This window comes from Acanthochromis polyacanthus, chromosome 23 (genome assembly GCF_021347895.1).
Source record: "Acanthochromis polyacanthus isolate Apoly-LR-REF ecotype Palm Island chromosome 23, KAUST_Apoly_ChrSc, whole genome shotgun sequence".
In the NCBI taxonomy this organism is placed as follows: Eukaryota; Metazoa; Chordata; class Actinopteri; family Pomacentridae; genus Acanthochromis; species Acanthochromis polyacanthus.
In genome coordinates, this window is record NC_067135.1 from 972,527 (window position 1) to 990,207 (window position 17,681).

General features: G+C 42.4%; 2 protein-coding genes across 5 annotated transcripts in view; one reads left to right on the top strand and one right to left on the bottom strand.

Annotated features, from left to right (window-relative positions):
- The window catches only part of dachb (dachshund b), a 120,983-nt gene that overhangs the window by 28,432 nt on the left and 74,870 nt on the right, over positions 1–17,681 (top strand). The gene's annotated exons all lie outside the window — the stretch shown is intronic.
- On the bottom strand, positions 11,849–16,619 carry LOC127532294 (uncharacterized). Its single transcript, XM_051943666.1, has one exon. The coding sequence runs from the start codon at positions 16,592–16,594 to the stop codon at positions 12,095–12,097; it is 4,500 nt and encodes a 1,499-aa protein (XP_051799626.1). The 5' UTR covers positions 16,595–16,619; the 3' UTR covers positions 11,849–12,094.

A 17,681-nucleotide genomic window follows, 5' to 3' on the forward strand; every position in this document is an offset into this window, starting at 1 on the left:
GTAGCGCTGACCTCGGCTACAGTCGTTTCTATAGTGACGTTTTTGATGCAGTGTAACATGGACCCTGGTTAGAGTTTCTGATACATCGTTGCGTGCGTCTCTGTTTCTCAACAAGTCCTCCAACTCATACGACCACACAGGTCTTATGTAACGTGCACCGGAATACGACCCATGAGAGCGTATTTACATTAGCGCCCCTACGGGGAAAAGGAACGCATTATGGGATTTAATTTGCGAAACGGCTTTTTCCTCACTTTTGCAACACGGGTTTAGGGTTAGGGTTAGGGATAGTGTTAGGTAAAAATTTGTTTATGGTGACGTTTCACCTGCGACACCAGAGTGTCGATATTTACTCAACCGCTAGAAATCGCTTAACGTCAAAACGTAACACTCGGTCGTAATACGGGCGTGTACAGACGACCTATGTGGTCGTTTTTTGTTTGAGGACAGGCTCCTGTTTCTATGGTTAAAGTTTTATTAATCAAGCATGAACCGGAGCTAAAGTTATATTTTTGTAACCAGTAAAGTAGTTTTGATACCTTAAAACATATTAATTACAGTTATTTCTATGGTTCCAATTTATGTCAAAAACAGTACAAACACCAGCTGCAGTCGTTTCTATGGTTCCAATTTTAATAGTCAAGCATGAACATTAGCTAAAGTTATATTTTTGTCACTTATAAAACGATGTAGATTCAGTAACACACACTAATTAGTCGTTTTTATGGTTACAGTTTGTATAAACAACAGTAAAAACACCAGCTACAGTCGTTTCCTTGATTCCAGTCTATATCCAGTAAACGTTCTAACTGTAGTTGTGTTTCTGGTTCTGCTTCGGTGTAACGTGGACTCTGATGTTTCTATCGTCTCCTTTCTGCTTCCGTCAGAGCTTCTCTGTGGTTTTTAAATGTTAAAGATGTTAGTTGTTGCTGTTCAGTAGATCAGTTCATTGTTAAAACAGAAATCTGTGAGAACCAGTGTGATTTTAACCTCTGTAGTTTGCATTGAGACTGAAAGCAGAGGGTCTGAGGTAAATATTAAATCCTTCCTCCCTCTAATGAGAGCTCCATCAACCATTCAGCGACCTCTGACTGAACGGTCTGTAGATGAGTGGGAGTGTGAGAACATTCAGCAGGAAATGAGCGTAAACATGATCCGTTCTCTCTGGATAAATCCAGAAGCATTCAGAAATAAATGTGTGTTTATGCTGCCTATAAGAGGAGCTCCAGCCTGGAATAAATTTAGCCTCAGACTCAGCAGAGGCTCTGAGAACGCTGTCGATCTGAAGCTTTTAATGGAGAAACACATTCACTGCTCACTTAGAACTTAGTGAGGATTCACTGAAACTGACTCAACAAATAACCTGACTTTTCAAACCACTTCAGAAGTACATGTTGTCTTCATTCTGTTTGTATGATAAATATTTGTCTAGAGTCTCCTACGACCCCCACAGAATTCATATTTCCTCTGAAGTCTACACTAATTGTAGTAGATTTAATGAAGCAAAGTTCTACCTTCATTCTATGAGTATTTTCAGAGTTACAGGTCCTTGAAGTTCATAGAGTTTCAGCCACATTTTATGCATTTTAAAGACTTTTTTCATCATTTTGTGATTGTTAAAATACAATTATATTCTAAAGTCATTTTCCCCAGAGTGAATCATAGTGTTTTTAGGCAGTGCATTCTGGGTAAACTTTAAGGCTCATATCAGCATGTGTGATAGGTGGTTGGTCAGAACAAGTTCTAGACAATGAAAGGAGCATTTTTACACACAGAAGACACCAGGATCATCTGATAGACATGATTCACTCTAGTTTTTGATGCTGTTGTGGAAAAAATGGTTCTTACTTTTCCTCCTAAATATCATGTGTCTATCTGCTGGATTGATGAACTTCATCAGTAACTCTAAATCATTCCTAGCATGAAAGTAAAACTTTGCTTCATTAAATAAAATTACTGTGGATTAACGATCAGCTGATTCTGAGGAACTTTTCTCAGATTTGGTTGATTTTTCTCCATGAAATGACCTAACTGGTTGAGCAGTTTGAGCAATAATCAGAGCTCTAATATGGTTCTAATTGAATTATTGGTCTGGTTGTAAACAGGAGTTTTGTGGGAATGGAGCTGCTCTGAACATGAATCATTTCTTTTTGTTTTTAATAAGACAGAAGAGTTTCTGTGGGCTTCTCATGTTCCTCCCCCATCCCTCCACAACTTGGAATTAGACAATGAAAACAATGAATTTGGTGTCTGTTTCTTTGCTGCCCTCCCCCATCCTGACCCCGACGGCCACAAACCCCCACCAATCCCTTTTTATTCCTCTGTTTTTAGTTTCTCTTTCTGTACTGGGATGCCTCTCTCTTTCCTTATCGCTGTCCCTCTGGTTTTCTGTCTTTCTGTGTGATTTCATGCCCCAGCTGCTCCATTATCAGTCTGTCTGAGGTTGTGTTAACGGCAACAATGCAGCTACACAAGCACCGATAGATGGATGGATAGATGGACGGACCTACTCTGCTAGACGACTAGATGGACGGACTGATAGATACTCCGATACAGAAGTTGAAGCCGTCTAGTTTTGCACCTTTTTTAAACAGGTTGCCATTTGAAATAGACTTTCTCTAAACTGCAAAGTCACCTAAACAGGATCCCTGAGGAACACCGGGTTAAACAAGAAGGACTTCCTGTCTGCAAAATATCAGACTTTCTCAGCTGTTAAACGAAGCAGAAAATTAATAGCCTTATGCTGAATTTAAGTAGAGATTTGGTTAAAAAAACTGAATGTATCTCTATTAAAAGGGGCCCTAATGAGGAGCCCTGAGGAACACCTGTTTCAATAGAGTTTCATATTTTGTTGTTGCATTGTCAGAATGATTTAATCATATTTGTCTCGGAGAAATTCGTTAACTTAAATGCAAACTTCGGGGACAAAGGAATAGTTTAAAACATTTTAATCAGTAGCTGTAAAAATCTTGGTTTAAATTGATAAAAGACACATCAGACTATTCTATTCTTTCAGTTTATGCTCATTGTAGTAGATTTTAGGTGAATTAAAGTGAAACTGAACAGCTTCATGTAGAATGTAAGTACAGATTAAGAGGATAATCTCCATTAAAAGGAGCCCTAAAGAGGAACCCTGAGGAACTCCACTTTAAACGAGACTCAGTTTATCTGGAAACAATTAAACTTCTGACTGTTCGTGGTTCATATCTAAACAAAATGATGAACATCTGACTACGTTAAGTCATTTTTAAACCAGACTTTTCTACAATGGAGATTACATGACTTCTAATGATGAAGAATTCATTTTTGACATGTGTGACCTGAAAATAAATCCATCTTCTGGAAGGTTCCTCAGAGTTTTCTTTAGCCTAAAAGCTCCACAAATGTTCCACAAATGTTGGAGTTGTGTTCTGTTTCTCTTCTCCTGTTGCTAAATAACATCAGACTGAGCAGAGCTGGTTTCCTTCAGACCTTGGAGATCTATCTTTCTCATCTGCCACTCTTCATTTTTCAAGTCTTGATATCTTTTCTATCTTTTTTCTGTTCTATCATTTTTCTGTTCTATCTTTTCTTTTATTCTATCATTCTTTCTTTCCTCTCCTCTTCTTCAGTTTTTCTTATTTTTAAATCTGTTTTATTCGCACACTTGATTTTTTCTTTCTTTTGTTTTTCTGTCTTTCATTAGTTCCTTCTTTTGTTCCATCATTTCTTTCTTTCTTTCTTTCTTTCTCCTCAGTAGATGGACAGACACTATTTCTTCCCTTCCTTCATTAATCAATCCCTCCCACAGCTCGTCTTTCTTTCTTTCCTCCCCTCATTTTTCTGCTGTCAGACATCTCTGTTTTCTTCTTCTCTCATGAGGCTCTTCATTTTTCTCTTCTTCCTTCTCTTTTATTTTCTGTCTTCTCCTCCTCCTCACTTCCTTCCTTCCTTTTCTCTCCTCTCCCCTCAGTCGTGTGTGAGACACAAATCTTTCCACTGTTGTTGTTTGGATTCCTGCAGGATTTGTCAAATCTCGGCCATGTTTGTAGTTTTTAGAGAGTTTTTTTCTTGCTAATGTGTCGGTATGTAAAGAGAGAAGGAATGTCTGTTCCAGTGTGTTTGTCTTTACAGAGGACATTTGTGTGTGTGTGTGTGTGTGTGTGTGTGTGTGTGTGTGTGTGTGTGTGTGTGTGAAGTCGTCTTTTAACTCAAACAGCTTAAAAGCAGCATTTCCTGCTTCGGAGGATGAAAGCTGCATGATTATTTGTCAAGTGTGTGTGTGTGTGTGTGTGTGTGTGTGACCCACTTGAGGCCTCGCTGTTCGTGTGAACTCTTTCTTGATCTGAGTGTGTGTAGGGGGGGAGAGTGAGGCCGAACATGTGCGCCTGGTTGTGTGCACCTGTGTGTGTGTGTTTTCCTAATGGGGTGTAGATTAGTGTGTGGTATGTGTGTGTGTGTGTGTGATGCTTTGTTTGGGGTGACCTACTAAAGCCACATTCTTCAGCTCTGCTCTGCTTCATGCTATCGGCTGCATTATTCCCGTTCACTCGTGTTGAATGTGAAACTCTGGAGGCCGTGTTCAGTGACAGAAATCGCACGTGTGTTGTTTGTAATCCACGGTCACGGAACCAAACGAAGGAAAACCCCGTCTTTGAACAGAACCGCATCAAACGTCCCGTCCTGCTGCTTTAATAATGACGTTTTTTTTCTCACATTTGTTGTATTTTTATTCCTAAAAGCTGCAGAATGATTTCGTCTTAATCAGTTTTAATGACAGCTGAGAGCTTCAGAGGATTTTTTTTACTTAAACAAAAGCAGCCGAGTACTTGGATACCACTGCAGAGCTATAGCTATATAAAAAACAGATTTAGTGTTTTTATTGTGACACCTGGATGGATTTAAACTGATCTGGTGTCCGTTTTTTCCAGAACTCAGGTGTGTTTGTCCTCATTAATGTCATGGTTCTATCTGCTGGACTGATGAAGTTCTGAGGATCAGAAATGATGAAAATGTCCATGAAAAGGCACCAGATTAGGTCCCACCATTATGAATGAACCTGAATCAACTTCCCATCCGATAAACTGCCTATACGAAAAAAATAGATGAACTGAGAAGAAGAAGAAGGCTGAGCATATCAGTAAATGTATCATAGATTATCTGTAGTTCCTGAATGTTCCACCAGGTGGAGCCTCTTCCTGTTTAAACATGTTGGTTTTCCATGATGTTGATGATTATTGTTAATCAATAAGTTTCGTTAATTAAACAAATACTAATATAGTAACCAATAAGGCAATATGTGAAGGTCATGCATGTCAGAAAATATATCATAGATCAGCTGGAGTACCAAAGACAAATATCACCTCATAGTTGTCATTTGAATAGAAAATTTGCCACAATTTTCAGTGTTTTTAAAGGTCTCTAATGTGCTCAACTTGGTGAACTAACGTAGATTAACAGAATAATTCCTAAATGGATCTTTAGTGTCAGGAAGAATCCAGTTTATTCCCTTCTGTTGGTCTTTCTGGGAGTCAGATTGATCCAGACATCAGCTTATAAAAAGTGTTTCACTCCTGTAAGAACGATCCAAACACTCTGCTTCTGTTATGCAAAACACTTTCTCACAACTTCCTCACTTACTAGATTATAAACACTCTAAACAACCCAACTGCATCTCATCTTACTTCCCGTTTTTCTGCCTTTTATTTCTTTATTGGTGGCTGTGAGTGAGTGAGGGCGTATTTGAAACTGAAATTTGACACAGAAGACATGAGATGAAACAGCTTCAAACTGCACTGAAACAGAGAATTTGTTAATTAAAAAGTGTCTTTATCGGGAGCCCTGAGGAATCCCGTTTTAAATCTGCCACTGGACACATCGAAGTATCATGTTTTACTGTAGTTTATGTCAGCAAAACTGTGTTTAGTGTCTCCCTTCCTTGTAGCTGTGCAGATATATACAGTGATAGAAGTGAAGCAGCGTCATTTACGTTGGAGTTCCGCTCCATGTAAATCGATTTCCACTGTAAATCGAAATTCCATCAGAAGAGTCTGACTTATGAAGGGCAAAAACAACCAGAGAATGGAAACAAAGCCGTCTGATAGCGCCACGTCACAACGTATTCATTCGCTCTGCTCATCAACTACTTCCAGTAACCAGTTCTGATGTAACGATGAAACGCCGTAGGTGGAGGACGTCATAAACCCAGGACTTCCTGTATTTCTCCACAGGTAGTTGATTAGACATCAGCAGCACTTATTAAACTACACATGAAGCTGTGTTTCTAGTTTTCAGGACTTCTAAGTGGTTTAAGGTGAATAAAAGGTGGAACTTTATCAGATTCTGGGGACTTTTCAGCAACACAAACATCATCTAAGTGTAAGCTCCAGAAATCCAGGCTGACTGCTTCATTTGCATAGCAATTTACTGCGTGTTGTAAAATAAAAAGGAACAAAGGAGGAAAATTATCAGTCAGCTGTAATTAATAGTGGACTAACGCTGAGTCGGTTGGAGAGGCTGACTCAGCAGGACTCTCTGGACTCCCAGAAAACAGATTAACTCTTCTACGACGCCGTAATGAGGCCAATAACGGCGGCTTTATGAAAAACTAACTTTGGTTTAGTGAGCCGCTGTCTGGGAAACGCAGCCGGACAGAAACGCTCACGTTTTCTTCCAGGAAAGGAAACGAGTGTCAGCGACAGCAGAGCTGATGTGTCTCACTGGACTGGTGTTTACTGGAAACACTGGAAACACTGGAGAACTGAGGCTTTATTCATGTGGACCAAAAGATCACACTGATGTGGGTCAGAACCACCAGGACACACTGAAATAATCAGGGCTTACTTTAACTGACTCTGAAGACTTCATTAGTGTCATTGACCGTATCGGTTTCCTCCATATTATGTGAAGTATCAGTTTAAATATTTAGTAATACTTTAATGTGAAATATTTAACTCTCACGTGCAGTTTTACTATTTCCTGTTTTATTCTGCTCTGATTGAGTTCTTCTTTTTGTCATGCTTCTTTTTTATTCATTTTTATGTCATTGTCATTTTTTCTGAGCAGTAAATGGCCCAAGAAATTCATGTTACATTCTTATAAATCATCCTTTATCTAATGAATTATGTTAAATTATGTCTTTTTTCTCATAAAGGATCCTAAATCTCGTCTTATCTCATAAATTATTTTAAATCTCACCTTTTATGTCAGAAATGATCCTAAATCTTGTCTAATGATGATGATTTTAAATGATTTTAAATGTTACACTTGATGTTAAATCTTATATCTTGTAAATGATCTTGAACCTCATCCGATAATTTTTCTCAAATGTTATTTTCTATTATATAAATTATCTTTCACCTCATCTTATGTGTTCAAAACTCTCTCAAATTTTGTCTTGTATCTTGTAAATTATCTCATTTTTATAAATCATCTTAAATCTCATCCTATTTCTTTTAAATTATCTTCAATGTCATCTTTTTTCTTGTTGATTATTTTAAATCTTGTTCTTAAAATATCTCAAATCTCATCTTATTTTTAATATCTTAAATCTCATCTTATTTCTAATAAATTAGGTTAAATCTTGACTTAGATCTTGTGAATGATCTTAAATATTATAAATGATCTTAAATCTCGTCTTATAATTTTTCTTAAGCCTTGTCTTTATCTTATAAATAATCCTAAATCTTGTCTTATATTGTATAAACTACATAAGATCTGGTAAGCTTTCTTTAATCTGGTCTTATTACCTCCGCCAAGGAGGTTATGTGACACCCGGCATTTGTGTGTCTGTCTGTCTGTCTGTTAGCAAGATAACTCAAAAACGCCTGGGCAGATTCACATGAAATTTTGAGGTGATGTAGACTATGGTAAGAGGAAGAGCTGATTTAATTTTGGTGGCAATCCGGAAAGGATCCTGGATTCTGGATCACTTTGAACTTTTTAGTATGTGGTCCAAAATATGACAAAAACATCATAGGTTAGTATGTCATCCAACAAATTGGAGCAAGGTGTCCAGATAGCTCAACTGGTTAACAAGGTGATTCATAAACAGAACTGTGTCAGAGACGCAGGTTCGATTCCAGCTCATGATCCTTTACTGCATGGGTTTCCTGTTTTCCTCTCTATCGTTGGTGGAGGTCTGCACTCTCTGAGTGCTTTTCTAGTATCTTATGAATGATCTTGTATCTTATAAATAATATTAGATCTCATCTTTTAACCCATAAATGATCATAAATCTGATCTTATATCTCCTCATCATGGACTACCTCCTGGCCCCTGATGTTCAGTTTAAAGTCTGCTGGTCTATGCTGGACCCGGTCTCTGGTTTAAGGCTGATCCTGGACCAGGTTTGTGTTCTGGTTTAACCCTTTAAGCTGCAGTCAATTCCAGCCATTTTCAGTACAAAAAATCGCTAATATTCTATTTGTAAATAAAAATATGACGAGAAATACAGGGAATATTGAACGTGCATCGCGAGGTGCATTTCCTTGAAAACGACCTATTCGTGGAGTGTATACTGTCTTCAAGACATGTTTTGGACAAAATAGTTTACTGGCTTGTGTCGTCTGGATGTCCAAGGTTGGATTATGGCCGTTTTTTGTCGAATATTTTCATCTGTGTGTAATAATGAACCCGGAAATGTGAGTCGTGCTGTGTACGTTGAAGCTGTGAATAGAGAACGGATGGATGAATATTCATTGTTTGTCGGACAAATGTGTTTTTCTCACCCGCTGTGGTAATCACATCTGAAAGTGGTTTATACCGGCGGATTCATGAGAATCTAAGCTTTCCATCGGCGTATAGTGTTTGTATAATCGTGTTTGCAGTTTCAGACATTTAGCAAATTGCTTATGCAGATCTCAAAGTGTACCGCGGACGGGACACTGAAGCGCAACTGAAGCGCAACGGGTTAATACTGATCCTGGACCAGGTTTGTGTTCTGGTTTACGGCTGATCCTGGACCAGGTCTATGTGGTTTTAAAATCCAGATAATGAGCGTTAGTGTCGTCTTTTCTGACACCAGCTCCACTCACCTGGAGTCCTTTAATGCAGGACGATGTGCTGAAGAACCTGGTCCTGGATCTGGTCCTGGACCTGGTCCTGGATCTGGTCCTGGACCTGGTCCTGGACTTGGTCCTGGACCTGGTCCTGGACTTGGTCCTGGACCTGGTCCTGGATCTGGTCCTGGATCTGGTCCTGGACCTGGTCCTGGTCCTGGACCTGGTCCTGGACCTGGTCCTGGATTTGGTCCTGGACCTGGTCCTGGACCTGGTCCTGGATCTGGTCCTGGACCTGGACCTGGTCTTGGACCTGGTCCTGGATCTGGTCCTGGAACTGGTCCTGGAGCTGCTGAGGCCCTGGTGGCTCCGTCCACGTCGTTGTGAATTAAGCAGATTGTGTTCTGGAGCAGAAAGTTCTTGTGTGTCCGCTGAAATGAGGGGTAGCTTCACTCTGAGTTAATTCTGAGAGAACAAACCTGAGAATGAATCGGCTGCTTTTAGAGAAATGTTTGTTTACTTTGGTTGAAGCAGCATCAGGATGAAGTCCATCAGGATGAAGTCCATCAGGATGAAGTCCATCAGGAAGGAACAGAGATTTATCACTGATTAAGAAGCAGCTCGTTCACTTCTGTCCTCCTGGACTTAAAGTTTCTGTAGTTTAATGTGAATGAAGCCTGTGTTTAAAAAATATATGAGGACCTTATCTGAATAACTCCATTATGATGCTAATTATGACAAAAAATCACCCAAATCTAGCAGAATAAAATGGTGAGCACTGTACAAAAAACTGTTAAAATAAATCTGACAGCAGGAGTGTTATAAAATATGATCAAATCTGTAAATATCAGTTTTTAATTGGATTTAAATTTTAATAAGCTAATTGTTTGGACACATATTGTAAAATAATTTGAAATGCTGATTTTAATTTTAATGTTGACATTATTTGCAATTTTAATTTAAGAGTTTTTTGGTTGTTTGTTTTATATTAAATTAGCATTTTTCCCACCGTGTGATGATCTATAAATTAACAAAATGAGAAATCTGTAAATTAATAGTTAAAAATCGATTTACTATTTTTTATCCTAAATAGAAATATTTTTCCTGTTGGCATGTTTACCGTTTTAGCTTGTTTGTTATTATTGTTGTTGTTATTAAATTAGCTTTTTCCGCTGTGAGTATTTAAAATTGAACAAAACAGGAAAAATATGTGAAGCAACAGTTACAAAAAGATGAGCTATTTTTCATGCTTATTATAAATATTTTTTCTTTAAAATAATAACAAATATCTGTAGAAAACCAATTGTTTTTGCTGATTATATCTTAGAGATAATCTTAAATATTATCTGCTGTTCTTTAAACATTTAATCATCTTAAATGTTGAAAATAATCTTGAATCTCATCATGTTTCTTAGAAGTGATCTTAAATCTGTTTTTTCCTGTCGATCATCTTAAATCTCGTATCTTCTAAATGATCTTAAAGAGGAAATGAATCGGCTGCAGGTCTGAAGACGTCCGGATCAGAATCTGTACTTAGAAATGTTAGCGTGACGCAGCAGCAGCGCTGATAATCACACTCCTCCTCCTCTTCCTCCTCGTCTTCGTCTCATTGACGGACTGATAACGGAGCTAACGTCCTGATCAGGTGAACTCAAACCCATGGACAGCCTCATGGAGCCGTTGGAAAGCTGCAGATCAGATCACAGATATGATACCTCCATCTAAGTTCATGTCTTTAGTTCACTGTAGGACGGTGTTTGTACCCATCCAGCTGCTGCTCCTGGCTTTGCTTTCTGTTTTAAAGCCTCCTCCCTCCAACAACTAGCCGCTGAATATTTAACCTGTGAGGATAAAAGCTGCTGTTCTCATGCCAACAACAACAAAAAAAAGCAAATGACAAAGCAGTTTTATTGTTGCAGCCACTAGAACGCTGATAGATTGCCTCCCAGTTCCTCCTGCATCTCCGCTCTAATTAGCCAGATTGCTTCTTTCTCCTGTTTTCTGTTTGGGAAATGAGACTGTAGGGTTTCTGTCGCCTCCAGGCCACCGTAGCTCCAGGAGGTTTTACAAGATTTATCCAGACGGCTCCATGTAGAGGTCAGGACGGGTACCAGCTGGTTTTTGGGGCTTTCCTCGTCAAGAAATTCATTCCTAGTTGGTGAAAATGCTGCAGAGCCTCATAGAAACTTTACTTATTATTTAACACCAGAAACCAGTTCTGACCAACATGTTGGAAGAATTTTAAGGCATTCAGGACGATTAAGAGGTGTTTTGGGACCTGGAACTGGAACCTTGTCTGGTCCAACTTGAACCATCAGATTCTACTGATGTTAGAACCTCTAGTTGGAGAAATGTGGACCAAAGACTGGATTTTAGTAGAAACATGGTGTCGTGGGCTCTGTCCTTTAAAATAAATTATGGACTAGTCAGCTGGTTTCCTTTTTAAGGTGATGCTCTTTATTGTGTAATCCATCCAAAATGTGCAGCAAAAAAAAAAATTCCAAAGTTACAAAATTCACTATTTACATATATACACAAACATCTTCTAAGCACCTACCATGTGCACTGTTCCAGTCCTAAAAACACACACAGCTCTGTGTGGTTGAGTGCCCCTCTATATAGTAAGAAGCCCCTCCCTCCAAAGTAATTGAAACAAAATTCAGTCATTTCTCCACTCACAGAAAACAAACCAAACTCAATATACTTTGGGATTTATACAAATATCATAATAAACAAAAATACTCAAAATGAAGCTTCAAAACCCCCTACAACGAAAAATAATATTATTTTACACAAAACCCAGGAAGTTACGTAATGTCACGAAATGCCGCCCCTACACGCCCCACGTAAGACGCGGATAAATACGGAAGTGTTGTGTATGCTCAAGTTGGCTGAGTAAAGCCGTGAACGGAGCACGGAAACCCCACAACGGACACCACCCGACAAAACCACGAACGGAGGACCACTCCAACAGCCGCCGAGTGTGCACCCCCGACGGCCGCCGAAACCAACCGCGCAAAACCGAAAAACAAAGAGGAAAAAAAAAAAACGGCCAGGCAAGTAAAATCGACGGTACTGAGTGTATGTGGACATGTTTGCTCTGTAGCCTCTTATGCTTACTGCGTGTGCTGACGGGGCTGCTCCGTCACACCATCCTCCCCCTCTCCAAGGTTGTAAGGCAACCGAGAAAGGTAGTCAGCCACCACATTGGTTGCACCCTTCCGATACCGCACAGCAAACCTGAATGGCTGCAAGGACAGATACCACCTTGTCAGCCGACTATTATGGTCCTTCATGCTGTGAATCCAGGTGAGCGCCCGATGGTCCGTCTCGAGGTCAAACTCCCTTCCAAGGAGATAGTAGCGGAGACTCTCGAGAGCCCATTTGATAGCAAGCCCCTCTTTTTCGACCACCGAATACCTGACCTCCCGCGGTAGCAGTTTCCTACTCAAGTAGAGAATGGGTCGCTCTTCACCTGGTTCACCTTGAGCCAGAACCGCACCAATCCCAACTGCAGACGCATCAACTTGGACCAAGAAGCGCTTGGTAAAATCTGGACTTTGGAGAACAGGAGATGAGCACAGAGACTCTTTCAAGGACTGAAAGGCCGTCTCACACTGATTAGTCCAGGTCACTGGGTTTTTTCGGTCTTTACCGGTCAGAGCGGTGAGTGGAGAAGCAATAGTGGCAAACCGGGGTACAAAACGTCTGTACCACCCAGCAAGACCCAAGAAAGACCGCACCTCTTTCTTGGTTCTGGGTCGAGGACAGTTCCGTATTGCCTCCACCTTATCAGCTTGGGGTCTTACCTTGCCCTGCCCAAGCTGGTAGCCCAGGTACCTCACTTCTTCTCGAACCCATTCACATTTCTTTAAGTTCAGGGTGAGGCCCGCACTCTGGATCTTCCCCAAGACCTTCTTCAAGTGACCTAGGTGTGCCTCCCATGTCTGGCTATAGATCACAACATCATCTAAATATGCCGCACTGCACTCTTCGCATCCTTGCAGAACTTTATCCATGAGCCGTTGGAAAGTGGCAGGTGCTCCGTGGAGGCCAAACGGCATCACCGTAAACTGGAAGAGTCCTGCAGGAGTACGGAAGGCCGTATAAGGACGGCTGCTGGGGTCTAGAGGCACCTGCCAATACCCTTTGCATAGGTCGAGAGTTGTGATGTATCTCGCTGATCCGATGCGTTCCAACAGCTCGTCAATTCGGGGCATGGGGTAGGCGTCAAACTCTGAAACTGAGTTGAGCTTACGGAAGTCAATACAAATCCGCAGTGTCCCATCCTTCTTGTACACTATCACAACTGGGCTGCACCATTCAGAGTTAGATGGCTCGATCACGCCCAGCTGCAACATGGCCTCAATTTCTTTCTGCAGCTGCCCCACCAACTTTTGAGGCACACGATAGGGCCGTTGGCGGAAAGGACGGGTATCTTTAAGTCGGATAGTGTGTTCGATCACCCTTGTCTTTCCAGGCGTCGCAGAGAACAAAGAGGGCATTTCAGCAAAGAGCTGTCGAAGCTCTACGACTAGTTCCTCAACGAGGTGGGATAGGTCAAGGTCACCCTCCACTTCAGCAATAAGTCTTACATCTGGACCATCCTCTTTGTCCACCTCCTCCACACCCTGGGGCAGGAGGGCAGGGCCAGACACAGCCCGCTCCTTCCATTCCTTTAACAGATTGACATGGTACGTTTGTTTAGCCCTCTTTCTCTCGGGGTGGTGGATCTCATAGGTTACAGGTCCCATGCGTCGAATGACGACATATGGACCCTGCCACTTGGCCAAAAGCTTACTATTGGAGGAGGGCAGTAGAAGCAGAACTTTTTGGCCCGGCTCAAAGTTCCGAGTCCGAGCCTGCTTATCGTACCACAGCTTCTGTTTCTGCTGAGCCTCTTTTAGATTGACCTTTGCTTCTTCTCGATACTGAGCCAACCGGTCTCTCATCTGGAGGACAAATTGTACAACTCCTCGTTCGTTGGCTTTGGGGTCCGGTGACGTCCATACCGCAGTCAATAGATCCAACGGCCCCTGGACATCCCACCCATACAAAAGTTCGAAGGGAGAAAAGCCGGTTGATGCCTGGGGCACCTCCCTGTAAGCAAACAACAGGAACGGGAGCCAGCGATCCCAGTCTTTCCCTGAATCATCCACAAACTTCCGGAGCATTCTCTTTAAAGTCTGGTTAAACCGCTCCACTAATCCATCGGTTTGTGGATGGTACGGTGTGGTTTTAATGGCAGTGATACCTAGTTGTTTGTGGAACAGATGGAGTAACCGGGATGTAAAGTTCGTTCCCTGGTCGGTTACTATTTCCTCAGGTATTCCGACTCGCGAGAAGAGCTGGATCAAGGCTCGGAGCACACTTGGGGCAGTAATTGTCCTTAGTGGGAATGCCTCTGGAAAGCGCGTGGCATAGTCACTCAAGACCAGAATGTACTGGTGACCCCGGCTGCTCCGTGGCAGTGGCCCGACGATGTCCATAGCGATCCGACGGAACGGCTCAGAGATGATGGGTAGCGGCTGGAGTAATGCCCTGTCAGATTTGCGGGGACAACTAGTTAACTGACACTCAGGACATGTGCTGCAATATGTTTGTACATCAGTGTACATGCCTGGCCAAAAAAATCGTGCGCTAATGCGAAGGAACGTTTTATGGCGACCCAAATGTCCGGCCCATGGGAATGTATGTGCAAGGTGCATAATTAACTGTCTGCAAGTCGCCGGAATCACAAGACGTTTGCGATCATCATTACAGGCATACAGAACATCATTATCCAAAACAAACTGTTCCTGACCCAAAGAGGAACAGTGTGGGCCCTTCACCACTTTCTCATACAAAGATTTTAAAGAAACATCCTGCCTCTGCAAGCTAGCAATGTTCCCCGGCACCTCCCACAACCCATCTACCGTTAATCCGTTGACATCATGCCCTACACCCCCAAGTTCTTTTTCAAAGCGTCGCTGCCGCTTGGACTTATGAGGCCCCTTAGTTCCCCCCTCGAACAGACTATCATCCAAGTCTGGCAGAGGTTGGAGACCAGTAGCCTGAACCTGAGACCGGGTAACAACAGGACTTGCCACCTTGCCCCTCCCCTTCTCAACAAAGTCACTCTCCCCCCCCTGCAACAAGTCCATTAGCAGAGGAAAATCAGTCCCAAGAATTAAATCTTTTGGTAGATCATCGACTACAGCTACTGTCAGAAGATACTGTTGTCCATTGATCTCAACTGAGATCTCTGACTTTGGGTAAACGTGACAATCCCCGTGAACGCAAACAATGTCGGTCTTGGTACTATAGTCTATGGTGCTCACAGGAACCAGACTCCTCTTGACCAGGGAGGTAAAACTACCACTGTCTAACAATGCTACAGTTTGCTGTCCATTGACCACCACTGGTTTCTCCGTTCCCTGCGTTTGTCGGCTCCCCACTAGCTCAATTTCAGGACGAGGAGCATAACAGGCCCCTGTGAGTTTAGCCTTACGCATCGGACACACTGACGCTTTATGTCCAGACTGCTGACAATAGAAGCAGATCATAGTCTTACCAGGAGCTGGCTGGAATGTGGTAGAACTGGGAATACCTCTGTTGTCCTGGCTGGATACTCCTCTGAAGTGTCGCTGTGGTGCAGACGGTCCTGGAGGTCCTGGTGGTAGACGCTGACTGGAACTGGAGAAGCGCGAAATCCCCCGATGGGCGTTCTGATACTGCAAAGCCAATTTTGCAGCTGTAAGACCATCCTCCGGTTCGCGCTCCTTGACCCAGGTCCTGATGTCTGGAGAAAGGACACACAGCAGCTGCTCCAGAATGATCAGCTCTCCGATGGCCTCCTTGGACAGTTGATCCGGTCGAACCCAGCGTCGGTAAAGTCCCTTAAGGCGATGATAAGTCTCGGTTGGCGTTTCCCCGGTAGGCACAGTCGAAATCCGGAAACGCTGGCGGTACGTCTCTGGAGAGATGTCAAATTTGATGAGCAGCGCCGCCTTCAGCGACCGATAATCATTCGCGTCGTCCTCATCCATTGCCGAATAAGCTTCAAGCGCCTTTCCAGAGAGAAGTGGCACCAGCCGACATGCCCACTCTGACTCTGGCCACCGCCATGTTTTTGCGATGCGCTCGAATCTCAGGAGGTAGTTCTCAATGTCCTCGCCAGTTTGGTAAGGGAGAATCTTAGGATCACTAAAATGTCTCCATTCTGGTCTTCGTTCCTCCTCCGTGTCAGCGTGGTCGAAGGAGAAAGCCTCTGGTATACCCTGGTTTGGTTGACCTCGCCGTACACTGTCCATACTTGCCGTTGCTATCTCGTCTGGAGAGAGTGATGCCAGGGGAAGCTGTGGGGGCTGAGATCCTGGAGGTGGTCTTCGACCTTGCTGTGGAGAGGACTGGGCTCCTGGCATAGCTGCCTTCAGTCCACGTAGCTCCTCCAATAAGCCCTCATCTCTCTTCTGCTGTCCCACAAAAAAGTCTTTCAGTATAGACACCAGCTCACCCAGAGGTCGACTGGAAGATACTTCATCTGGGTTCCCCGATGACCCCGGCCTTGCAGCAGCAAAGTCTTCCTCTTCATATTTATGTGATCTGCGACCTTTTTGCTTCCTTCGACTAGCCATAATCCCACTTCTGACACCATATGTCGTGGGCTCTGTCCTTTAAAATAAATTATGGACTAGTCAGCTGGTTCCTTTTTAAGGTGATGCTCTTTATTGTGTAATCCATCCAAAATGTGCAGCAAAAAAAAAAATTCCAAAGTTACAAAATTCACTATTTACATATATACACAAACATCTTCTAAGCACCTACCATGTGCACTGTTCCAGTCCTAAAAACACACACAGCTCTGTGTGGTTGAGTGCCCCTCTATATAGTAAGAAGCCCTCCCTCCAAGTAATTGAAACAAAATTCAGTCATTTCTCCACTCACAGAAAACAACCAAACTCAATATACTTTGGGATTTATACAAATATCATAATAAACAAAAATACTCAAAATGAAGCTTCAAAACCCCCTACAACGAAAAATAATATTATTTTACACAAAACCCAGGAAGTTACGTAATGTCACGAAATGCCGCCCTACACGCCCACGTAAGACGCGGATAAATACGGAAGTGTTGTGTATGCTCAAGTTGGCTGAGTAAAGCCGTGAACGGAGCACGGAAACCCCACAACGGACACCACCGACAAAACCACGAACGGAGGACCACTCCAACAGCCGCCGAGTGTGCACCCCCGACGGCCGCCGAAACCAACCGCGCAAAACCGAAAAACAAAGAGAAAAAAAAAAAAACGGCCAGGCAAGTAAAATCGACGGTACTGAGTGTATGTGGACATGTTTGCTCTGTAGCCTCTTATGCTTACTGCGTGTGCTGACGGGGCTGCTCCGTCACACATGGATCCATCTTTATCCGGTTCCTCATTACATCACTGATTAGACGGCATAAATAATCTAAAAACGAAATTCTACAATTCTACAGTTTCATTTAGCAGACGCTTTTGTCCAAAGCGACGTACAACACAAGCAAGAATTCAGACATAAGGAAAAACCTGTAGGAAGTAAAAAAAGTGCTTCAAGTGCGATTGGTCAAAGGTGTTGCCATCAAGTTGCAGAAGAATTGCCAAACCCCCCCCCCCACTCCCCTTTTTGTTTGTTTGTTTGTTTGTTTTTTCAAACTTTGTCAGCGCTAAATAAGTGCTGGGT

Excerpts from the sequence above, each read along its gene's own strand:
- LOC127532294 (XM_051943666.1), bottom strand. The coding sequence starts at position 16,594 with ATGGCTAGTCGAAGGAAGCAAAAAGGTCGCAGATCACATAAATATGAA.